General features: G+C 44.1%; 1 protein-coding gene across 1 annotated transcript in view; it reads left to right on the top strand.

The window, feature by feature from the left end:
- The first annotated feature begins 10,609 nt into the window (after positions 1-10,609).
- CRHBP (corticotropin releasing hormone binding protein) overlaps positions 10,610-24,655 on the top strand; it is a 31,401-nt gene continuing 17,355 nt past the window's right edge. The window contains exons 1-3 of the mRNA XM_056552435.1: positions 10,610-10,762; positions 10,931-11,016; positions 11,525-11,682. Of these exons, the coding sequence (XP_056408410.1) occupies positions 10,677-10,762; positions 10,931-11,016; positions 11,525-11,682 (330 nt within the window). The 5' untranslated portion in view covers positions 10,610-10,676. The remainder of the gene's footprint in view (positions 10,763-10,930; positions 11,017-11,524; positions 11,683-24,655) is intronic.

The raw sequence follows: 24,655 nt of genomic DNA, 5'->3' as shown, positions 1-24,655 counted from the left end.
TTGTCATTCAGCCACTATGTGGTCTCCTCAAGCTGTCGCCACCTCCAGGCTGTGTCATTTCGCCACTATATGGTCTCCTCATGCTGCCGCCACCTCCAGGCTGTATCATTCAGCCACTATATATTCTCCTCATGCTACCGCCACCTCCACGCTATGTCATTCAGCCACTATATCGTCTCCTCATGCTGCCGCAAACTCCCGGCTGTGTCATTCAGCAACTATATGCGTCCGCCAACTCCAGGCTGTGTCATTCAGCCACTATGTGGTCTCCTCATGCTACCACAAATTCTACACTGTGTCATTCAGCCACTATATGGACTCCTCATGCTTCCACCACCCCCAGGCTGTGTCATTCAACCACTATATCTTCTCCTCATGCTGCCAACACCTCCACGCTGTGTCATTCAGCCACTATATGTTCTCCTTAGGCTGCCGCCACCTCCACACTGTGTCATTCAGCCACTATATGGTCTCCTCATGCTGCCGCCACCTCCAGGCTGTGTCATTCAGCCGCTATATGGTCTCTTCATGCTGCCGCCACCTCCACGCTCTGTCATTCAGCCACTATATGGTCCCCTTATCCTTCCACCACCTCCAGGCTGTGTAATTCAGCCACTATATGTTCTCCTCATGCTGCCGCCACTTACAGGCTGTATCATTCAGGCACTATATGTTCTCCTCATGCTACCGCCACCTCCACGCTTTGTCATTCAGCCACTATGTGGTCTCCTCATGCTGCCGCAAACTCCACACTGTGTCATTCAGCCACTATATGGACTCCTTATGATGCTGCCACCTCCACACTTTGTCATTCAGCCACTTTGTGGTCTTCTCATGCTGACGCCAACTTCAGGCTTTGTCATTCAGCCACTATATGCTGCCGCCAACTCCACGCTGTTTCATTCAGGCACTATATGGTCTCCTCATGCTGCCACCACCTCCACGCTGCGTCTTTCAGCCACTATATGGTCTCATCATGCTGCTGGGACAGCTACCAAAAATCTTCAATTAAAATTTGAAAATGTATCTTTTAATCTTTGGAATTGTGAGACCCTGTGGTCTCCTTGTGCTGCTGCCACCTCCAGGCTGTGTGATTCTGCCACCATATGGTCTCCTTATGCTGTTGGCACCTTAGATTAAACTTGAAAAATGTTCATGTATCTAAAATCTTCAATTTACATTTTCCAAAATAATCTTTAATGTTTTCTATTGTGAGGCCTTATGGTCTCGTCAGGTTGCTGCCATCTCTAGGCTCTGTCTTTTTGTTGCCATGTGACTCCTTGTTAGATTGGGTTTTGTGGTCATACAGTATTAGTTCAAAGTAAACGCTGGGACATTAAACTTGGGAATCCAATACAAATCTTTAATTTAAATAAATCGATGTAATCTTTTCAAGACTGAGGCCCTATGGTCGTCAGCGTCATATATTACCTGTGGAATTATCACAAGAATCCAATGAAACAGCTTGGAGCGATAATAATGAACCATAAATGATTAAATGAAACATTTGCACTTTCATAGTCAGGGGGCGCTGAGAGGCAGGGGCTGGAACAGGTGTTATCTCTCCTGGTGTAGGGCCGCCAGCTCGACGCTCACCAGAATGGGTACTCAAAATAATAATAATTAAAATTAAATTGACATTAAAAAATGACATAAAAAATCTCTTTATTCACTTCAATTTTGACACCATATGGTCTCCCTGCTACCACATCCAGATGCTCTGCGGTAATGATTCTAATAGCGATGCCTGTAATCTGCATGTCCTACTGAATAACAGTATTATTTCACTAACACAGCACACTCCCTATCCGTGTTAGGACAAGGTGAAGTGTTCTACACCCCTATTGAGGCTATATGGTCTCCTCATGCTTCCGCAACCTCCATGCTGTGTCATTCAGCCATTATATGTTCTCCTCATGCTGCTGCAAACTCCAGGTTGTGTCATTCAGCCACTATATGCTGCTGCCAACTCCACGCTGTGCCATTCAGCCACTATGTGGTCTCCTCATGCTGCCGCCACCTCCACGCTGTGTCATTCAGGCACTACATGGTCTCCTCATGCTTCCACCACCTCCAGTCATTGTGCCGCTCTGCGACAGTGATTCTAATAGTGGTGCCTTATATCTGCATGTCATACTGAATAACCGTATTATTTCACTAACCCAGCACACACTCTATGCATGTTACAGCAAGGAAACGTGTTCTGCACCCCTATTAGGGCTCTCTGTAGGCCGGAAATAACCATCTTTAAAAGCGATTTGCCGCAAATAAATTCAGACTGAACAGATTTTGTTCAGAAATTTTGGCGACATTTTGGCGAATCAGCCTAATTTTTTTTAAAATGCACTCATCTGTAATAGTCAGTTTTCTATCTCTTTCTTTTTTTCTTCTTAGTTTTTACTTAAGCTGCACAGGGTCCCTTAATTTCTGGCAGCCTCCCAGTCTCTGACTGGGAGCACATGGTAAGTGAGCTTTTACACCTTGTTTACACCTTGTTTACACTGGTGTTGTGCTGTGCGGCGTTGATTGCTGCCACGGCGCCGTGTCTGTGGGGAGGAGCAGCCCTGGGACTGGTTTGAGTGGCATTGGGGCTGCTCTGCCAGTGGGTCGTTCCCCCTGTGGGCACTGGTGTTGAGGCAGTGGTGGTCGCTGCTCAGTGCTACGCCATTTTATGCTAGGGACGTTAGGGAACCCCTACTTACAGGTGGCCGTGACTTGGCTAGCGGGCATACACTTCATGATCATAAAGTACACTAAAGACCTGTTAGTTCACACTGGTGTAGTGCTGTGAATGTATGTGAGAAGCATTAGATCATTGTGCATGTTGTGGATGTGCGACTATGTCTGTCTTAGGTGGCCAAGCAACGAAGTGGCACTGGACACCTATTGTTTTTACTCAGATTATCATTATTATTCTGCCGTGATAAAATGCATGTAATAGCTGCACTGTTACTCCAATACTTATGAAACATTGCATAGTGGTAGAGCTTTTATCTGTGCATAATCTTATATAATATGAGGGTCATAGGTCATATGACCAGGCCGCCATATTGGTTTGTTCAATTTTCTAAAAACCTTTTCTTCTCTCAAACCATTTGTTAGAATAACTTACAATTTGGCACATATGTCCAGGGTAACCTCCTGTACCAAGATTGTTAAAGCTGGTTCATTTGCATAATCAATATGGCCGAAGCATGCCAATAACATAGATCTCATTGCGTAGTTCTTTTTAAATGTGTATAAGATGTACACTGTAAATCAAAAACATATGAAACTTTGCTCATGCTTAAACTTTGCTAAAACTCATGTAATGTAAAGGTCATAGGTCAAATGATCTGGCAGCCATCTTGTTTTATGTAACAATAGTCAGACAGACATGTCTTTCTGAAACCATTAAAGATACAGAAGTACAAATTGCAGTGTATAGTTAAACAATGAACTAGACTCATACATGTTCATTTCACGTTATTCAACCAAATGGTTCGGCAGCCATATTGAATAATATAAATATTATATTAATTCAATCCAGGGCTACATGTAATAGCTGCACTGTTACTCCATAACTCATGAAACTTTGCATAGTGGTACAGCCATGAGCTGTGCATAATCTTATGTAACATATAGGTCATAGGTCACATGGTTAGGCTGCCATCTTGGTTTTTGTGAAATTTTTTCACACAATTTTCAAAAATCTTCTCTGAAACTGCTAAAGCTACAGGTATATTAATCCCTGTACATGGTTACACTGTTGTCTGGAGTCAGATTTCTTTATTACAGGTCTACGGCCACCATCTTGGATTGCACAATATTCTACAAACATCTTTTCTGAAACCGTTTGTTACAATAACGAATAATTTCGCAGACATGTTCATGGTTACCTCCTGTACCAAGGTTGTTTAAGCTGGTTCATTTGCATAATCAATATGGCCACCGCTTGCCAATAACATTTAGATTAATATCTGCAACTGCTAAAGATACAGATGTATAAATTGTTCTATATGGTTACACTGTCATCATGTTAATTATTTGTTCATCACAAGTCTATTGATCACATGGTATGTCCACCATGTTGTATTGCACAATTTTCTATAATTTTCTTCTTCTCTGAAACCATTTATTAGAATTATTCACAATTTGGCATAATTGTCCAAGGCTATCTCCTGTACCATGTTTGTTATAGGTGGTTCATTTGCATAATTAATATGGCCACTGCAAGCCAATCACTGCAAGCCAGTAAGCTACTGTATTAAAATGCCTGTAATATGCTCACTGTCTTGGCTCAATGGTAAAGTGCTATATTGTGCTCAGTCTTTTCTTACATAAGAGTCCTAGGTCAGATGATCTGACAGCCATCTTGTTTTAGGTTACAATATTCAATGCCATATGCAACCATCTGCCACTTTCTAAACATTAAATCTAGAGATATACAAATGACTCTGTAAAGTTACTGTGCTGTAGAATTGTAATTGTTTATTCTATGTAATTTGTCCATATTATATCATATGTAAAAGCCACATAGTGTGCTGACAAATAGTAAGGAAGAGGTTAACATGTTCATTGTTTCTCAGTGTTCCATGTCTTATCAGGAGGTGTCAGTTGTTTTATGACTTTACTTCTTTGACCTCTGACCTGTGTATGAAACCATGTGCAGTTGTAGACTTCCACAAGGAGACACTAAGCCAAACTTGTTAAGAGTAATACAATTAATGACGTTTGGCAGCCATATAGGATTACACAATATTCTACATACATCTTCTCTCAAAACGTTTGTTAGAATTACATAATTTGGCAGACATGTTCATGGTAACCTCATTTGCATAATCAATATGGCCATCGCTCGCCAAAAAGATTTAGATAGCATTAATAATAATATGTAACTTTTTAAATGTGTGTAATATGTAGATTGTTAATCTAAAAATATGTAGAGTACTCACTTTCTGTACCACAATTGATCACCAGATTTGGCAGCCGTATTAGATTGCGCAATATGCTGCATACATAGTTTTTTCTTAAATTACTGGTAAGAACAATGTGAAAATTAGCACACATGTAGTAATCACGTTCTATAACACATGATTTGGCGGCCATATTGGATTGCACAATATTCTGCAAACATAGTTTTCTATAAAATAAATGGTCAGTACAATGTATAAATTTGCACACATGTTCGTAATCCCGTTCTAAACCACAATTGATCACCAAATCTGGCAGCAATATTGGATTGTGTAATATTATGCAAACACAGTTTTCTATAATATTACTTGTCAGAACAGTGCAAAAGTCAGCACACATGTTCGTGATCACTTTCTGCACCACAATTGATCACCAGATTTGGTGGCCATATTGGATTGCACAATATTCTACAAACATAGTTTTCCCTAAAATAACAGGTCAGAATAGTGTAAAAATTAGCACGCATGTTCGTGATCACTTTCTGTACTACAATTGATCACCAGATTTGGCGGCCATATTGGATTGTGCAATATTCAGCAAACATAGTTTCCTCTGAAACTGCTGGTCATAACAATGTAAAACTTAGCACACATTTTCGTGATCACTTTCTGTACCACCAAGGATCACATGGTTTGGCTGCCATATTGGATTGTGCAATATTCTGCAAACTTAGTTTTCTCCTAAAGGGGTATTCCGGGAGCTAAGCTTTTATCCCCTATCCAGAGGATAGGGGATAGAATGTCTGATTGCAGGGGGCCCACCGCTGGGATCCCCCACGAACTCCCTGCGGCACCCACATTGTATGCAGGGCTGCGCCTCCAGTGTCAGAAACTTCTGGATTCCCTCCCATAGACATGAATGGAGGTGGTGTAGTGTGACATCACGGGAGAGGGGGCGTGACGTTACGTCATGTCTCCAGTCTCGGAACCCGGAATTTTCGACACTGGAGATGCAGCCCCGCATACAAGGCGGGTGCTGCAGGGAGATCGCAGGGGGTCTCAGGTTATGGGATAAAAGCTTAGATCCAGGAATACCCCTTCAAATTAATGGTAAGAACAATGTGATAATAAGCACATATGTATGTCCACGATCCCCTTCTCCTCTATCAGGGGTCACAGCAATCGTATGCTATCACCCAGCTCTGCAGCTTGGCCACCTGTATTGATGCTTGCAACTATATTCTCTATTTGAATTCACATATATGTATCTTATATATCAACTAGCTGAGTACCCGGCGTTGCCCGGTTTTTCCTTCCTCATCCTTGTTGGGGAGGAAAATCAACAAGGAAGCTTTTAACTTCATATCCCATCCACATATATTGTTGTCATATCCCAACCCCATATCCCGTCCTCATACCCCAACCTTCTATCCCGACCTCCTATCCTGTCCTCCTATCCCGTCCTCCTATCCTGTCCTCTCATCCCCTCCTCATATCCCAACCTCCTATCTCGACCTCCTATCTCGACCTCCTATCCCGTCCTCATATCCTGTCCTCCTATCCCGTCCTCCTATCTCGACCTCCTATCCCGAAATCCTATCCCGTCCTCCTATCCCGTCATCCTATCTCGATCTCCTATCCCGACCTCATATCCTGACCTCCTATCCCGTCCTCATATCCTGTCCTCCTATATTGACCTTCTATCTCGACCTCCTATCTTGACCTCCTATCCCGACCTCGTATCCTGTCCTCCCATCCCGTCCTCCTATCTCCATCTCCTATCTCGACCTCCTATCCTGTCCTCATATCCCGTCCTCCTATCCTGACCACCTAAGTCGACCTCCTATCCCGACCTCCTATCCCGTCCTCCTATCTCGACCTCCTATCCCAACCTCCTATCCTGTCCTCCTATCCCGTCATCCTATCCCAACCTCCTATCCCTCATATCCTGTCCTCCTATCCCGTCCTCCTATCCCGGCCTCCTATCCCGTCCTCATATCCCGCCCTCATATTCCATCCTCCTATCTCGACCTCCTATCTCGACCTCCTACCTCGACCTCCTATCCCGACCTCCTATCCTGATCTCCTATCCCGACCTCCTATCTCGTCCTCATATCCCATCCTCATATCCTGTCCTCCTATATTGACCTCCTATCTCCACCTCCTATCTCCACCTCCTATCCCAACCTCCTATCTCGACCTCCTATCCCGACCTCCTATCCCGACCTCCTATGCCTTCCTCCAATCCCGTCCTCCTATCCCGTCCTCCTATCTCCATCTCCTATCTCGACCTCCTATCCTGTCCTCTTATCCCATCCTCATATCCCGTCCTCCTATCCCGTCCACCTAACTCAACCTCCTATCCCGACCATCCCGTCCTACTATCTCGACCTCCTATCTCAACCTACTATCTCGACCTCCTATCCCCACCTGTAATATGTGTACCAGTTATTGAAATATCTCCAGCCATACTGAAGATATGTGGGAACATACATTTCCCATTGATTTGCATGGGACTTTAAACAAAAACCCTGACCCTCACAAATGGGGGTAGTTAAGGGTTAAATAACTATCCTATATTTTAAGTGGACATATAAGTAGCATGTGACCAAGTATTATCAAAATTCCTCCAGCCGTTTGGAAGTTATACAGTGACATATATTTCCCATAGACTTGTATGGGGCTTTAAACAAAAACCCCGACCCTGGCAAATGGGGGTAAGTAAGGGTTAAATTGCCTATCATATGTTTGTTGTTGACATATAAGTAACATGTGTGGCAAGTTTCATGTTAATATCTTTAGCCGTTTGAAAGTTTTTGTGAAATATACATATATATACATACATACATACATACATATATACATACACACTCACACACGTTGAGTTTTTTATATATATACTAGCTGATTACCCGGCGTTGCCCGGTTTTTCCTTCCAAATCCTTTTTGGGGAGGAAAATAAACAAAGGAGGAAGCTTTTGACTTCATATGCAGTACTCATATATTGTTGTCATATCCCAACCCCACATCCCAACCTCCTATCCCGTCCTCCTATCTCGACCTCCTGTCCCGACCTCCTATACCGTCCTCCTATCCTGACCTCCTATCCCGACCTCCTATCCCGACCTCCTATCCCGACCACCTATCCCGACCTCCTATCCCGATTTCCTATCCCGTCCTCCTATCCTGACCTCCTATCCCGACCTCCTATCTCGACCTCCTATCCCGTCCTCCTATCCTGTCCTCCTATCCCGTCCTCCTATCCGACCTCCTATCCCATCCTCCTATCCCGTCCTCCAATCCAGTCCTCCTATCTCGACCTCCTATCCCGACCTCCTATCCCGTCCTCCAATCTTGACCTCCTATCCCGACCTACTATCCCGTCCTCCTATCTCGACCTCCTATCTCAACCTCCTATCCCGTCCTCCTTTCCCGTCCTCCTATCCCGACCTCCAATCCCGACCTCCGATCCCGACCTCCTTTCCCGTCCTCATATCTCAACCTCCTATCTCGACCTCCTATCCCATCCTCCTATCCCATCCTCCTATCCCGACCTCCTATCCAGACCTCCTATCCCGACCTCCTATCCCGACCTCCTTTCTCGTCCTCATATCTCGACCTCCTATCTTGACCTCCTATCCCATCCTCCTATCTCGACCTTCTATCCCAACCTCCTATCCAGACCTCCCATCCTGTCCTCATATCCCGTCCTCCTATCCCGTCCTCCCATCCCGACTTCCTACCCCACCTCCTATTCCTACCTCATATCTCGTCCTCATAGCCCGTCCTCCTATCCCGACCTCCTATCTCGACCTCCTATCCTGACCTCCCATCCCGTCCTCATATCCCGACTAGTAATATGTGTACCAGGTATTGAAATAGCTCCAGCCGTATGGAAATTATATGGGAACATATATTTCCCATTGATTTGCATGGGACTTTAAACAAAAACCGCGACCCTCACAAATGGGGGTAGTTAAGGGTTAAATTAACTATCCTATATTTTAAGTGGACATATAAGTAACATGTGACCAAGCATTATCGAAATATCTCCAGCTGTTTGGAAGTTATGCAGTAACATCTATTTCCCATTGACTTGCATGGGACTTTAAACATAAGCCCCGCCCCTGGCAAATGGGGGTGAGTAAGGGTTAAATTTCCTATCCTATGTTTGTTGTTGACATATAAGTAACATGTGTGCCAAGTTTCATGTTAATATCTTTAGCCGTTTGGAAGTTTTTGTGGAACATACATACATACATACACACACGTTGAGTTTTATATATATATAGATTTCTACATTCTTTTTACATTTATTATATTTGTACTAGCTGAGTACTTGACATTGCCGGGTCTTTCTACCTAACATTGTGGGGGGAAACATTGCAGTCCTTTCATGTTTTTTTGCCTTAGATTGCACTTGTCCTAAAGCTTTACATTTCCTTGAAGATGTTTTCACACCTTACAATAATCAATCAATAATTAACTAATCAATAATTTAATGAATGCCATTTCAGAAAATACAGCAGCTAAGTGACATCTAGTACTTCTCTTCATGTCTTCAATATGGCTTCAATGTGGAAATCTGGGGGAGTCCTGTGAGCCCTGCGCTGTGTGCTGCCTGCCACCCAGCATTCCCTGTCTACTAAAGAGAATATCTGTCTGGTAAAGCAGCCATATTGGAGCTCTTCAGGAGACTGGAAAAGCTGGGTGGCACACATACTGCATGCCACCCAGCTTTCCCAGTCTCCTAACACCCCAGCCCTGAAAGGCTGCTTTTACTCCCTGCACTCCTCACAGCAGCAGAGCTGTCATGCCCTCTCCCTGCATCTGCGCTGATGCCTTCTTTTCCCCATCACTCTTTCTCTCAGCCTGCAATAAATCTTCCCGCCCCCACCCTCCCCTTCCTGCCTCCACAATTAGTCAGTGAACCAGCTTGCTGAATAGTTAAATAATACTTTATCATGACGTTGCTCCAGTAGCAGGATGTTTTAAACTCCTGGGTAATCTCTGCAACCCAAGAGTTAAGCAATCAGGAAATGTACTGGAAGACCCCTAGGCTTGCATGGAACTTCTGGTACATCTCCTGGTTGAGTTCCTCTTGGGCTGTGGAGACTGTCAGTATTGGGACATCCCTAAACTCTAGTATATGTTTACTTGACATATAAGCAACATGTGTATTATGTTCAATCAAAATATCTCCGGCCATTCTGAAGTTATGCCTGAACATTCATATACACATGTATGCACAAATACGTTGAGTTTTATATAGTTAACATTTGCATTTGAGACTTAGTTTTGCTCTACAACAAGTTCCTATTGGAGAGTCTACTCTTTTGATTGATCTTTCTTAGCCGGTGGTTTCTTCTTATCTTTGGCGAGCAGAATAATATTTTACAGAGCCGTCTAATATACGTATAACGTGTAATGTACTTTTCTCATGCTGTCAGTAAGATAAGGATCCAGCCAAGTGAATTACATGGCTTTTTCCTTTCCTAACATGACATTTCCATCACATCAGAAACTAAAGATTCCAAATGAAATCTCAGATTTTTGTTGGATTTGGTGTTCTCGCATCTTGTCAGAGGCTATTTTTTTTTTCAGGCAGGGTATCCCATGGTTACTGAGTTTTAATCACTCCGAAGGCTATGTTCCTTCCCCTTCAATTTTCTATATAAAGGGGTCTGTCAAGAAAACCCCTCAAGCTCCTCCTAGAATCAACACAGACAGGAAAGAATTGAAGCAAATACACACACAGCCAAATAGCAAGTGTGAATTTGCAGAATGTCTCCACTTTTCCGACTTCACTGGCATGTGCTGCTTATCTTTCTGGCCGCTCTTAAGGGACACTGCAGGTACATACAGGTGAGGTGACCTTGTAGAGAAGACATACTTAGAAGAGAACGGGAACTTTAGGTGTTTCATTTATTGCAACTGGAATATTATTTAGGAGGCTTAAAATGCTAAAAGTATGTCAAGAGCCATTACAAGTAGTACTATGCTACATTATGATTTATTTTGTCTTTTTTACAGGTGAGAGATGCAACAGAAGACGCCCTAGTGCTTTTGAACACGGAAATCAAGAGAGAGTTATCTGAAGAACAGATGTATAGAAGGTCACTCAGTAAGTAGAAGCTGGAACATTGACGGAACAGAAAATCCATATTCATTTTCATTCATTCCTTTTGTCATTTTACTAGAATTACTATTAGTTTTAACATAAATGGAATTATTGATCATATATGACACATTTCATATGTTAAAAAATAATATATCTAAATTTTTATATATATGTATATATATATATATATATATATATATATATATATATATATATTCATATGCACATATGTTATATGCACAAATATGCTACCTAATAAATTTTTTGTTTATTTGTAACTCAAAACAAAACATACTAGACTACATAATACAATAATACAATTATTTATTTCATTTAATATTTTGTTAATTAATGGGATAATATTTATACTAATTATAGTTTTATAAGTTTAACCAGTTATCTGCATTACACATTATGCATGTCATTCAGTAGATCATAACTGGAGAGTTACCTTTCTACAGTACTGTAAAATTTGTTGGTTAAACAAAAAGTCAAACATTTCTCTCACCAGGATGTATTGATATGCTCAGTATAGATGGACAATTCACTTTCAAAGCCGAACAACCTCAGCTCCACTGTGCTCTGTTCCTCATTGGAGACCCAGAGGAGTTTATTACCATAGAATATAACTTTGTAAATATAGACTGCCTGGGAGGAGACATCCTAAAGGTAAGGTTACATTGCCCAATTCCTATATGCTTAACTATTTCTTAAATAGAATTGTCAAAGGTTTGAATAAGCTGCTACTCTTCAGCTGATGCAGAACTGCTTGTCCATGTTTGGTCTTCCTACTATAAGTCAGTAGAGTATGCAGGCACGTGCATTGCTACAATAGTAGGAGACAGTGTTCTTAAGATACCTTAATGGAACGAATTTGCAGCTACTTTCTAAAACTGGTAATATGGGGAATTCTCCTTAAGATTATTCCTTCTTAACAATAAATAAATAAAACATTATTTAGTGTTTATATATCAATAACAATAGACATTAACTAAGTCATATGGCTTGTTATGTCACATAAATAGAATTCCCTGAGAGGCGAAATTGTGTTGCCTTTTTATATTCTATTTAGGCTATTTTTTTAAGTATGAGGTGATGGGTGAGACTACGGCAGAATCCATAGGATTTTAACAGTCCCAGAATAGCATATACTATAAGTCTCCAGTGTTTAACTGCCTCATCTAATGCTCTGTAGATGCATATGACAGTATCCAAACCAGTTCTGGCATTGTATTAAAGGATAACAAAATTTTGAGCAGTGCCTTCCCTTAGAAAATAAATTACAAAATAATATATATAATACTCATGTACACAATAGAAAGATTATTGCTTGTGCACCTAGAACTGCAATCTCCTGGAATTGATTTGATCTACTGAAAATTGTTCTCCTAAAATAATAGAAATTGTAATTGGTATTTCCATTATTTGTATAAACAATTTTAGTTTTTAGAAAGGAAGATTAAATATAATTATTTTAGAACGCTACAAAAGCAATAAATAATCATGACCTGCTTTCAACCTATGACAGTTATCAAGGAGTTCACAAAGATATGGGCAAATGTAGTTCCCCCATAGTTGGAGGTATTAAGTGGTTCATATGAGTCATAGGATGGAGATGCCTAGTGGGAACCTGTCCTATTGAACAAGCAGTATAATAAGTCAATAAGTCAATGGTGTTATAGAGCAGAAGTAGATTAATAGATTGATATATATTTTTGTGGGAAAAGATTTCAGGATCATTTGATTGAAATCTCAGGATCGTTTGATCTTAGGAGTCTAGTGGGCAGTCCTAATTCGTGATTGACAGCTATCTGTGTATTCATGCTTATACAGGACTGGCTGTCATTTATTAAGTTAGACCACCCACTTGACTCCTAAGTCTGGAATGAGCAAGGATTGCAATAAATATGTTACAAATTATTTCCACAAAACTATACATCAATCTGTTCAGCCCCTCCAGCTCTGGTGACGGGTTCCCTTTAAATGTTTGGTCCCTAAAGGCAAAGGGTGAAAGGGAGCAAAATAAAACTTTTAGAGAAATAAGGGTGATTCTAGGTGTAGAAGGTTGGCCTTTTTTATTTAAGGTAAATGTGCCTATGTAGAGATGGATAGAAGTGGATTGGTTGATATGCCCCTTAGAACAAGTAGTAGTGTAGAAGTATTCCCAATGTTTCAGTAAAATCAAAAGTTGTATCTTATGTTCTTTTGAATTCCTTGATTTCAGATGACTTAGGGAGATTTTTTATAATTTTTTTTTATAAAAACTTAAAAAAATGGCATGTTACACTGGACCCTTATTTGGACAGAGGCATAGCCCTGTAATATGGTGTTGTAAAAAGCACCATAACCTGGTACATAGAGGGTTATGTATGCCACTCCATTTTTCTATTTATTTCTGAAGCATCATGTGATTTCCTATCATCATTGCTCCTTGTTCTTTACATAGTCCTTATTTACATAATCCATTATTCTCCAACCAGTGACTCTGAAGCTACATTAAACTCTGAGGCCTTGTATATCTGGCTCCCCACTTACTGGCAGCTGCACATAGTATTGTACTAAGGTGGCACAGGGGATGTCATTAAATTACTAGTATTTAGGTCAAAACTACATTGTTGGCAGTAAACCCCAGGATGAAACTATTTTGTTAGATCAAAAGCTTTTTCCATCAATGGCCTATGTTCCAACACTCCCACTGATCAGCATTGCAGTCTTCCCACTTCTTATGAGGCACAGCTCCACACATTCAGTAGTGGCTGTACATTGTATTACAGCATTTCCAGTGACCTCAACGGGACAAGTTGCAATAGCAGGAACAGCTGTTCCCAGAGCTGTTCCAAGGAGTAACTTAAGAGTCACTCTAAATGTTTAGTGTGGTTCAACATTATCTGTCATATTTGCAAGTAAATTCTTTCCCTATGAAACAAAATTCCTTTATTTTAATTTGCATAACTAAAATGTTCTGAGATTAATAAAACTATTGTTACTCAAGATCACTTGTAAGAAAGAAGCCAGAATGGCTGGGAATTGTAAAGCAGCTTGGTGGTGGATCACTGCTGGTATCTGGGGAGCAACAATGCTAGTATATTTCCAGAAAATGAACTTAGGATATGACACCATGTAAAGTCTATGTAGGTGGCACCCTGACAGAAAATAAACTGCAGGCATAATACTGTAAGGCAGAAATGCTACCCGCTGTGCCAACATGAGCACTTTTATCCCGCTGTAGCATACCTCCTAGGCATGTGTTATTTACAGAATCAGGTTTGTGAGCAATAAGGTGCTTGCCTTCTAGAGGGGGGTGGTATAGTGGCTTACTGGAATATGTAGTTCCATAGTAGACAGAGAAATAAACATTGCAGTAAGATGAGGATATTTTAAATCCAAGGTAACAAAGGCCTCTGTGCCTAGAGAGAAATCATATTAATAGAATGTCATCAAAGAGGGAGATTTAATATTTCATGGGATTAACTGCATTTCTGTATCAGAAACAAGAAAGTTATACTACATGATGAGAGATTACACTCAGCTATAGGCTGCATAACTATTATTAATTACCTATATTATTATACATTACCTATATTATATATTTGGTAAATATTAGGCTGGTAGTAGTTTATTGGTGTTTGGCTACAATATGGAGAGACTGCAAAGAAACTATATGATATAATAAAACGCCACATCAGTAGTATCTGGGCATCATAAAGACACAATTGTTAGGGCCCACTAGGTTCCCATCCTCCCATTTTCCATCTTGGACATCACTAAATGATAGTTGGGAAAGAGGAGGGGTTATAGTTAGAGATGAGCGAATTTTCTAAAAATTTTATTCGGACAATTTGCCGAATGTTCCGAAAAAAATTGTTTCAGTCCGAATTTATTAGCGGTGAATTGCTATTAAAAACGGCTATTTCTGGCCTACAGAGATCCTCAATAGGGGTGTAGAACACTTTGCCTTGCTGTAACACGCATAGGGTGTGTGCTGGCTTTGTGAAATAGTACTGTTATTCAGTATGACATGCAGATCAGAGGGGTCACTATTAGAATCACTGTCGCAGAGAGGCACAATGACAGAGCCTGGAGGTGGCATGAGTATGAGGAGACCATATAGTTGCTGAATGACACAGCCTGGAGTTGGAGAAAGTATGGGGAGACCATATAGTGGCTGAATGACACAACCTGGAGGTGGCAGAAGCATGAGGAGACCACATAGTGGCTGAAAGACACAGTGTGGAGGTGGTGGCAGCATGAGGAGACCACATAGTGGCTGAATGACACAGCCTGGAGTTGGTGGCAGCATATAGTGGTAGAATGACACAGCCTGGAGTTTGCGGCAGCATGAGGAGAACATATAGTGGCTGAATGACACAGCGTGGAGGTGGCGGCAGCATGAGGAGAACATATAGCCTCAATAGGGGTGTAGAACACTTTGCCTTATCCTAACACGCATAGAAAGTGTGCTGTGTTAGTGAAATAATACTGTTATTCAGTATGACATGCAGATTACAGGCATCGCTATTAGAATCACTGCCACAGAGCGTCTGGATGTGGCAGAAGGGAGATTATGTGGCATCAAAATAGAAGAGAATAACGAGTTTTTATGTAATTTTAATTTAATTTAATTTGAATTTATTTAAATTTTTTGAGTACCCATTATGGTGAGCATCGAGCTGGCGGTCCTCTGCCAAACGAGATACCACCTGTTCCAGCCCCTGCCTTTCAGCGTCCCCCTGACTGTGAAAGTGCGAATGTTTCATTTAATTAGTTATGGTTCAATGTTATCGCTCCAAACTGTTTCATTGGATTGTGATAATTCCACAGGTAATATATGACATCAACGACCATAGGGCCTCAGTCTTGAAAAGATTACATCAATTTTTGTTTAAGTTTAAATTTAAATTTAAGATTTATATTAGATTCCCAAGTTTAATGTCCCAGCGTTTATTTTCAACTAATACTGTATGACAAAAAAATCCAATCTCAAAGGAGTCACGTGGAAGCACAATGACAGAGCCTGGAGGTGGCAGCCCGATGAGACCAAAGGGCCTCATAATAAAAAAAAGATTAAAGATATTTTGTAAAATTTAAATTGAAGATATTAGATACATGAACATTTTTCAAGTTTAATCTAAAGTAGCAACAGCATAAGGAGAGAATATGGTGGCACAATGACACAGCCTGGAGGAGGCAGCAGCATGAGGAGACCATAGAGCCTCACAATTCCAAAGATTAAAAGATACATTTTCACATTTTCAAAAGGTAGCTGCAGCATGAGGGGACCATATAGTGCCTGAATGACAAAGCTTGGAGTTTGCGGCAGCATATAGTGGCTGAATGACACAGCCTGGAGTTGACGGCAGCATGAGGAGACCAAATAGTGGCTGAATGACACAGCCTGGAGGTGGCAGCAGCATATACTGGCTGAATGACACAGCCTGGAGTTTGCGGCAGCATGAGGAGACCATATAGTGGCTGAATGACACAACCTGGATGTGGCAACAGCATGAGGAGACCATACTGTGGCTGAATGACACAGTGTGGAGGTGGCGGCAGCATGAGGAGAACATATAGAGGCTGAATGACACAGCCTGGAGTTAGCGGCAGCATGAGAAGACCATATAGTGGCTGAATGACACAGCGAGGAGGTGGCGTCAGCAGGAGGAGAACATATAGTGGCTGAATGACACAGCCTGGAGGTGGTGGCAGCATGAGGAGAACATATAGTGGCTGAATGACAAAGCCTGGAGGTGGCAGCAGCATGTGGAGACCATATCGTGGCTGAATGACACAGTGTGGAGGTGGCGGCAGCATGAGGAGAACATATAGAGGCTGAATGACACAGCCTGGAATTTGCTTCAGCATGAGAAGACCATATAGTGGCTGAATGACACAGCGAGGAGGTGGCGTCAGCATGAGGAGAACATATAGTGGCTGAATGACACAGCCTGGAGGTGGTGGCAGCATGAGGAGAACATATAGTGGCTGAATGACACAGCTTGGAGGTGGCGGCAGCATATATAGGCTGAATGACACAGCTTGGAGTTTGCGGCAGCATGAAGACACCCACCATATAGTGAATGAATGACACAGCCTGGAGGTGGCAGCAGCATGAGAACATATAGTGGCTGAATTACACAGATTGGAGGTGGAGGAAGCATGAGGAGAACATTTAGTGGCTGAATGACACAGCATGGAGGTGGGTGAAGCATGAGCAGACCACATAGTGGCTGAATTACACAGCCCTGAGTTGGCAGCAGCATATAGTGGCTGAATGACAAAGCCTGGAGGTAGCGGCAGCATTAGAAGAACTTATAGTGGCTGAATGACACAGCGTGGAGGTGGCGGAAGCATGAGGAGACCATATAGTGACTGAATGACACAGCCTGGAGGTGGCAGCAGCATGAGAACATATATTAGCTGAATGACACAGCTTGGAGGTGGCGGAAGCATGAGGAGACCACATAGTGGCTGAATGACACAGTCTGGAGTTGGCGGCAGCATATAGTGGCTGAATGACACAGCATGGAGTTGGCGGCAGCAGGAGAAGACCACATAGTGGCTGAATGACACAGCCTAGAGTTGGCGGCAGCATATAGTGGCTGAATGACACAGCATGGAGGTGGCGGCAGCATATAGTGGCTGAATGACACAGCCTAGAGTGTGCGGCAGCATGAGGACACTATTTAGTGGCTGAATGAAACAGTCTGGAGGTGGTGGAAACATGAGGAGAACATATAGTGGCTGAATGACACATCGTGCAGATGGCGGAAACATGAGGAGACCACATAGTGGCTGAATGACACAGCCTGGAGGTGGCGGCAGCATAAGAAGAAAATATAGTGGCTAAATGACACAGCGTGGAGGTGGCGGAAGCATGAGGAGACCATATAATGGCTAAATGACATAGTCTGGAGGTGTCGGCAGCATGAGAAGACTACATAGTGGCTGAATGACACAGCCTGGAGTTGGCAGCAGCATATAGTGACTGAATTGCACAGCCTGGAGGTGGCGGCTGCATATAGTGGCTTAATGACACAGGCAGGAGTTTGCATCAGCATGAGGAGACCATATAGTGGCTGAATGACACAGCGTGGAGGTGGCGGAAGCATGAGGAGACCATATAGTGGCTAAATGGCATAGTCTGGAGGTGTCGGCAGCATGAGGAGAACATATAGTGGCTGAATGACACAGCTTGGAGGTGGCGACAGCATGACGAGAACATATAGTGGCTAAATGACACTGCCTGGAGGTGGCGGCAGCATGAGGAGAACATATAGTGGCTGAATGACACAGCATGGAGTTGGTGGCAGCATATAGTGGCTGAATGACACAGCTTGGAGTTGGCGGCAGCATGAGGAGACCACATAGTGGCTTAATGACACAGCCTGGAGTTGGCAGCAGCATATAGTTGCTGAATGACACAGCGTGGAGATGGTGGCAGCATATAGTGGCTGAATGACATAGCCTGGAGGTGGCGGAAGCATGAGAAGACCATATAGTGGCTGAATGACACAGCCTGGAGTTGGCGGCAGCATGAGGAGACCATATAGTGGCTGAATGACACAACGTCGAGGTGGCGGCAGCATGAGGAGAACATATAGTGGCTGAATGACACAGCCTGGAGTAGCCGGCAGCATGAGGAGAACATATGGTGGCTGAATGACACAGCCTGGAGTTGGCGGCAGCATATAGTGGCTGAATGACACAGCCTGGAGTTTGCGGCAGCATGAGTAGACCATATAGTGACTGAATGACACAGAGTGGAGGTGGCGCAGCATGACGAGAACATATAGAGGCAGTAGGAGACAGCTGGGAGCTGGCATCAGCATGAGGAGAACATATGGTGGCAGAATGAGACAGTCTAGAGGTAGCAGCAGCAGCTTCAGGAGTCCTGTATGTGACCTGGTAACAGAGTGGTGCAGTGGGTGCATGGGCGTACCTAGAGCATTTGGCACCCGGGGTGGACACTCTTCCCCATAGGTATATGCAGAGTAACCCCCCCTCTTCCCCATAGGTATATGCAGAGTAACCCCCCTCCCCCCATAGGTATATGCAGAGTAACCCCCCCTCCCCCCGCTCCCCCCATAGGTATATGCAGAGTAACCCTCTCTTCCCCATGGGTATATGCAGAGTAACCCCCTCTTCCCCATAGGTATATGCAGAGTAACCCCCCCTTCCCCATAGATATATGCAGAGTAACCCCCCCCCCCTTCCCCATAGGTATATGCAGAGTAACCCCCCTCTCATCCCCATAGGTATATGCAGAGTAACCCCCCCACAGTATGTGCAGAGTATCACCCCCCCCCCTCCCCCATAGGTATATGCAGAGTTGAGGGGGGAAAAAAAAGGATGCTCACCTGAGGTCCCACACAGCGATCTCCTCAGCAGCAGGGGCCACGTCTTCTCCCCTCCACAGTACAGGCGCCTGGTGAGTGACATCACCGGTGCCTGTACTGTGTGCTGCGTGGGGGCGCAGGTCACGTCTCCTCTGTGTAAGCTGCAGATGTGGCTCACACAGAGAGGACGCCTTCTCCTGTATGTGCGTGTATCGCGCATACAGGAGAAGGCACCACTGTCTGCTGGGGATCAGGGACAAGTGTCCCGGACCTCAGTAGCGGCGGTTGGTCAGTCCGCCCCTGGCACCCCCCTTGTGAGTGCCACCCGGGGCGGGCCGCCCTCCCTTTGGTACGCCACTGGGTGGGTGGCAATAAAGGTAAGTACCTGGTGACGAAGGTGCATGAATAAAGGAAATCTTGGCATCAGATGGGTGGCAGGATCAGAATAGTAGCTGAGGCAGGTAAACAGAAGAGAACGGTCTTTTTTGTATAAGTGTTATTCTTGAGGATATGCATTACGTAAAACTTAACTTTTAATAATATGCTTAGGATAAAATATATGGCCCCAAATTTTTTTATTAAATCAAACCAAAGGAAAGGTGTGCAAAAAACACCATGTGCCACCTACACCACCAAGTACTGATGGGATGCAAAGACCTCTAAAAGGTGGAAGGGAACAACGTATGGTCCATTGTAATCAGTGGGGGTAAACACTTCCCCTGTAAGGCCCTACTCTCGCATTATTAATCCCCTTTTGACAAGTGTTACCCTAAAAAGGGCAGCCCCACACAGGAAACTCTCTCTACTTCCACCTAAAAACCGTGGAAAATGGCAGTGTTTGTAGGTGGAAATAGGGATTTTTAAGACGAGTAACACTTTCCTCGAAAACGTGGAAGGGAACAACATTTTGTACATTGTAGCAGGTGGGGGTAAAAACTTCCCCTGTAAGGCCGTACTCTTGCTCAATTAATTTCCTTCTTGGCAAGTGTTACTCACCCCAAAAAGGGTGGCCTCACACAGGAAACTCTATTTCCACCTAAAAACCCTGGAAAATGGCAGTGTTTGTAGGTGGAAATAGGGAGAGGTTCCTGTGTGGAGCCTCCCTTTTTAGGGCGAGTAACACTTGCCAAGAAGGGAATTAATAATGTGAGAGTAGTGCCTAACAAGCGAAGTTTTTACCCCCACTGATTACAATGGAACATATCTTGTTCCCTTCCACTTTTTAGAGTTCTTTGCATCACATCAATACTTGGTGGTGTAGGTGGCACATGGTGTTTTTTGCACACCTTTCCTTTTGTTTGAAAAGAAAATTTGAGTACATATATTTTATCCTAAGAAAAGTTAAAGGGGTTATCCAGGAAATAACTTTTTTTTATATATCAACTGGCTCCAGAAAGTTAAACAGATTTGTAAATTACTTCTATTAAAAAATCTTAATCCTTTCAGTACTTATGAGCTTCTGAAGTTTAGGTTGTTCTTTTCTGTCTAAGTAATCTCTGATGACACGTGTCTCGGGAACCGCCCAGTTTAGAAGAGGTTTGCTATGGGAATTTGCTTCTAAACTGGGCGTTTCCCGAGACACGTGTCATCAGAGATTACTTAGACAGAAAAGAACAAACTTAACTTCAGAAGCTCATAAGTACTAAAAGGATTAAGATTTTTTAATAGAAGTAATTTACAAATCTGTTTAACGTTCTGCAGCCAGTTGATATTTAAAAAAAGTTTTTTCCTGGAATACCCCTTTAAGTTTTAGCTAATGTATATCTTCAATACTTACTTGTAGTCTGATGGCGAGGAATGTCCTTAAATATGTTTTGCACTATCCATATTTGTGAAGTGTTGGTGTGGCACCATGTTCAATTTACTCTGATGCATCAGGCATAGCGTCTAAACATTTTTCGTGGACAGACAAGTTTGCCTTGGGGTTACTATGGCCCCCACCACACTAAACACCCGCTCTGATGGCACAATACTGGCCGGGCAGGACAGCTTTTTCAGGACAAACTCTGCTAGTTGAGGCCACAAATCAAGTTTGGCTGCCCAGAAGTCCAGCGGATCTTTAAGGTGTGTTAGCATGGTTATATCATGGTATGCCATCACCTGCTGGTTCAGGTCCTGCTACCTGCTGCTGATGAGTTGCTTCACTATGCGGGTGAAGAAAGCTACTCATCAGTGACTGTAGACTCAGGACGCTGCTGATGGAGCTGGTACTGCTTTTGCCACCCACCCCTCCGCAGTAACCATGGCAGTGGAAGGTTAGCGCAGAGGGCCCCCTGAGTCAGACCTGCGAGAGGATGGACAATGGTGCTGATGACTATGTAGGATGTCTTTGTAGTAGATCAGTTTGTCCTCCCTCTCAGTGGATATGAAAAAGGCCCCCATTTTGTGCCGTAGCGAGGGTCCAATAAGGTGGAGAGCCAGAAGTCATCTCCCTACCGAATGGTGACAATTCTGTGGTCACTACACAAGCAAGTGAGCATGCATTGTGCCATTTGTGCAAGCGATTCCTAGGGACTCCCTGCCTCCATCTCCACTGCATACTGCCACGGTGTGTCTGGCTCCTGTGTCTCGCCTTACTCATAACCCTCTAGCTCCTCTAGTAGCTGCTCCTGCTACTCCTCTCTTTTCAGATGACTAGAAAAACCACCCATCTCGCGAAACCTAAACTGTGCGCCTCCCCCTCCTCCTCCTCCAGTTCAGCCCCCACAGTGCTCATGTGGCCGTGAGATGTAGGCGCCACATCTCCAGTGCCCTGTCCAGCCATAGTTTCCAACATGTGTTGTAGTAGATGAAGCAGTGGAATTACGTCATTCATCCTGTAATCCTGGCAACTGACTAATAATGTGGCTTCCTCAAAGGCCTAACCAAACGGCAGGTGTCACGTATGAGCTGCCACTGGTTGACAATGAAGTTACACAGGGGAGTCCCCCTATCCACTTGGATCATCAAGAAATCGGTGATGGCTTTTATCTGTTTGTATAGTCGGTCCAACATATGGAGGGTGGAATTCCAATGCGTGGAAACATCGCAAATCAAACTATGTTGGGGGATGCCGTTCTGATGCTGCAGCTCAAGGAGGGTGTGCTTTGCGGTGTACGAGTGGCTGAAGTGCATGAAAAGTTTCCTTCCCATTGTTAAGAAGTCTTGCAGATGGGAGGAACACTTCAGGAACCGCTTGACAACCAGATTGAACACGTGCCTTGTTGCAGCGCAGACAAGATGTTCTTCCCGTTGTCGGTCACCATGGTTTCCATTTTCAGTTTTTGTGGAGTAAGCCATGATTCAATTTCTTAATGTATGACTTTTAGCAGTTCCTTCCCAGTGTGATTCCTTTAGCCAAGGCAAACCATGTGAAGAACAGCGTTACACCGCCATGCCCCGCACATGTGGTATGCTGGAGGGGCACTGAGACTTGTCCGTGCAGTGGAGGATGAGGAGGCAGAGTCGCACACTGTCACAAGGCCAACAGCCTGAGAGCGTGGAGGCAGAAGTGGCGTGACCTGTCCAAGTTGCTGTTGCTGTGGCTATGCAGGAACCACATTCACCCAGTGGGCTGTAAAGGACACTGTGTGGTACACACTAACAGGCTCAAGGACTGGCCCACCTTCTTTTCCCAAAATTGTGCAGGGCTGAAACTGCCTTCTTCGTAAATAAATTACGGATTGGCACTCTCCACCTTGGCTCGGCACAAGCCATTAGTTCCCTGAAGGCTGCAGAGTCCACCACTTGAAAAGGGAGGGACTGCGGCACCAGCAACTTGGACAGGAGCACATTCAGCTTCTGCGCCGTTGGATAAGTGGGTGCATACTTATGCTACCATACTTTTGTGTCTTGGACATGGCTTCACCGATGGATTGCTGGCAGAATGACTGCCTCGAAGGTAGGAGGAGCAGGAGCATCTGGAATGACAGAAGATGCGTATGACACACAGCTCCCTTCGGCTGAGGTGGTGGAGCCTAGGCTGGCTGAAACAGGGAGCGGCGTGCCACTGGGTGATGCAGCAGGCTGGACCACCACATCAGAGCCACAGTTCTCCCAGGCTGCTTTATGGTGATGCTGCATATGTTGACGCAGGGCCGTGGTGCCAACATTGGTACCCTGGCCACGCTTCACCTTCTGTCAACACATCTTGCATGTGGCCAGGTTAACCTCCTCCGGATGCTTGATGAAAAACTGCCACACCGCCGAGTAGCTGATTTTTCCAACAGTCCCCACTGATTGACTGCTACTGCCGCTGACTCCAGGAACCCCTGTTTCTCTACCTCCCGGGAAGGTAGGCTTCCGCGAAGCAGGTGGTCTACCCCGGGCATGTTTGGCTCCAGACTTTCCAGTTCTGCCACCATGCTACCACCTTGCTGGCTCCGATGCTGCCTCACGGGCAACCGGCAACCCTCTTCTTCTGATGATGATGAAGGCCCTTCTGTACTCGGCTCCCAAGTGCGATCGGCTTCATCATCATCATCGAATTGTATCTGCACGTCACTGATGTTCTCCTTAGGTTCCTCAACAGTGTCTGCTTCATGAGCCTGAAAGCTTGCAACTCCACCTCCCATGCCACTCTCCGCATAACTACTTGCCCGCCTAGCATAGAAAGCGGCAGATGTCTCCTCCACTTCTTGGCTGGGCAGTAGCTGCTGACTGTCCTCTCGACCGTCCTCACTAAATAGTGGAGCTGAACCCACAGCATAAGATACTTGTGTTGGGGAGGGAACACTATAGGACAGAGGCAATTGGAGGACAGGGACTGCTCGCGTGCCATGCCAATGGAAGGTTGTGTCTGAGGAACCCATCGACTGTTGACTGGGGGTGTCAGATGTCACTTTTGAAGAAGTGGATGAGCTTGTTAAACAATCGATGACATCAGATGGGTTGCTGGTCGAGACACAACCACTAGCTGATACCGGGAGCTCAGGCCTCTCGCTGCGACTCCTGCTGCCACTTGCCCCGAGTCTGCTGCGACCTCTGCCTGATGAATTTAGGCCTCTGCCACTCCTCTGTGCACATTCTGGCACTTTTCAGCCTGACATGCTTAGTGCGTATATGAGAGGAGTACAATACGGTACAGTATGCTTAAAAAAGTATTTGTATACAACATCAGCCGGTGAGTACTTTTACGTGGCCTTTCACAGTATCTAGGCCCTTGAGACTTTAACAGTAACAAAATAGTACACCACTTAGATGTACGTATGTGGTATGCACTCATGAGGGGAGAAAAATGTGCTACAGTACACTTAAAAAAGTATTAGTGTACAACACCAGCCATTGAGTACTTTTGCCTGGCCTTTCACAGCTTCTAGGCCCTTGAG

Source organism: Hyla sarda, chromosome 1, assembly GCF_029499605.1.
Source record: "Hyla sarda isolate aHylSar1 chromosome 1, aHylSar1.hap1, whole genome shotgun sequence".
NCBI lineage: Eukaryota > Metazoa > Chordata > Amphibia > Anura > Hylidae > Hyla > Hyla sarda.
Note: the sequence above shows the minus strand (reverse complement) of the source record. Positions and strands in the feature narration are given on the sequence as shown.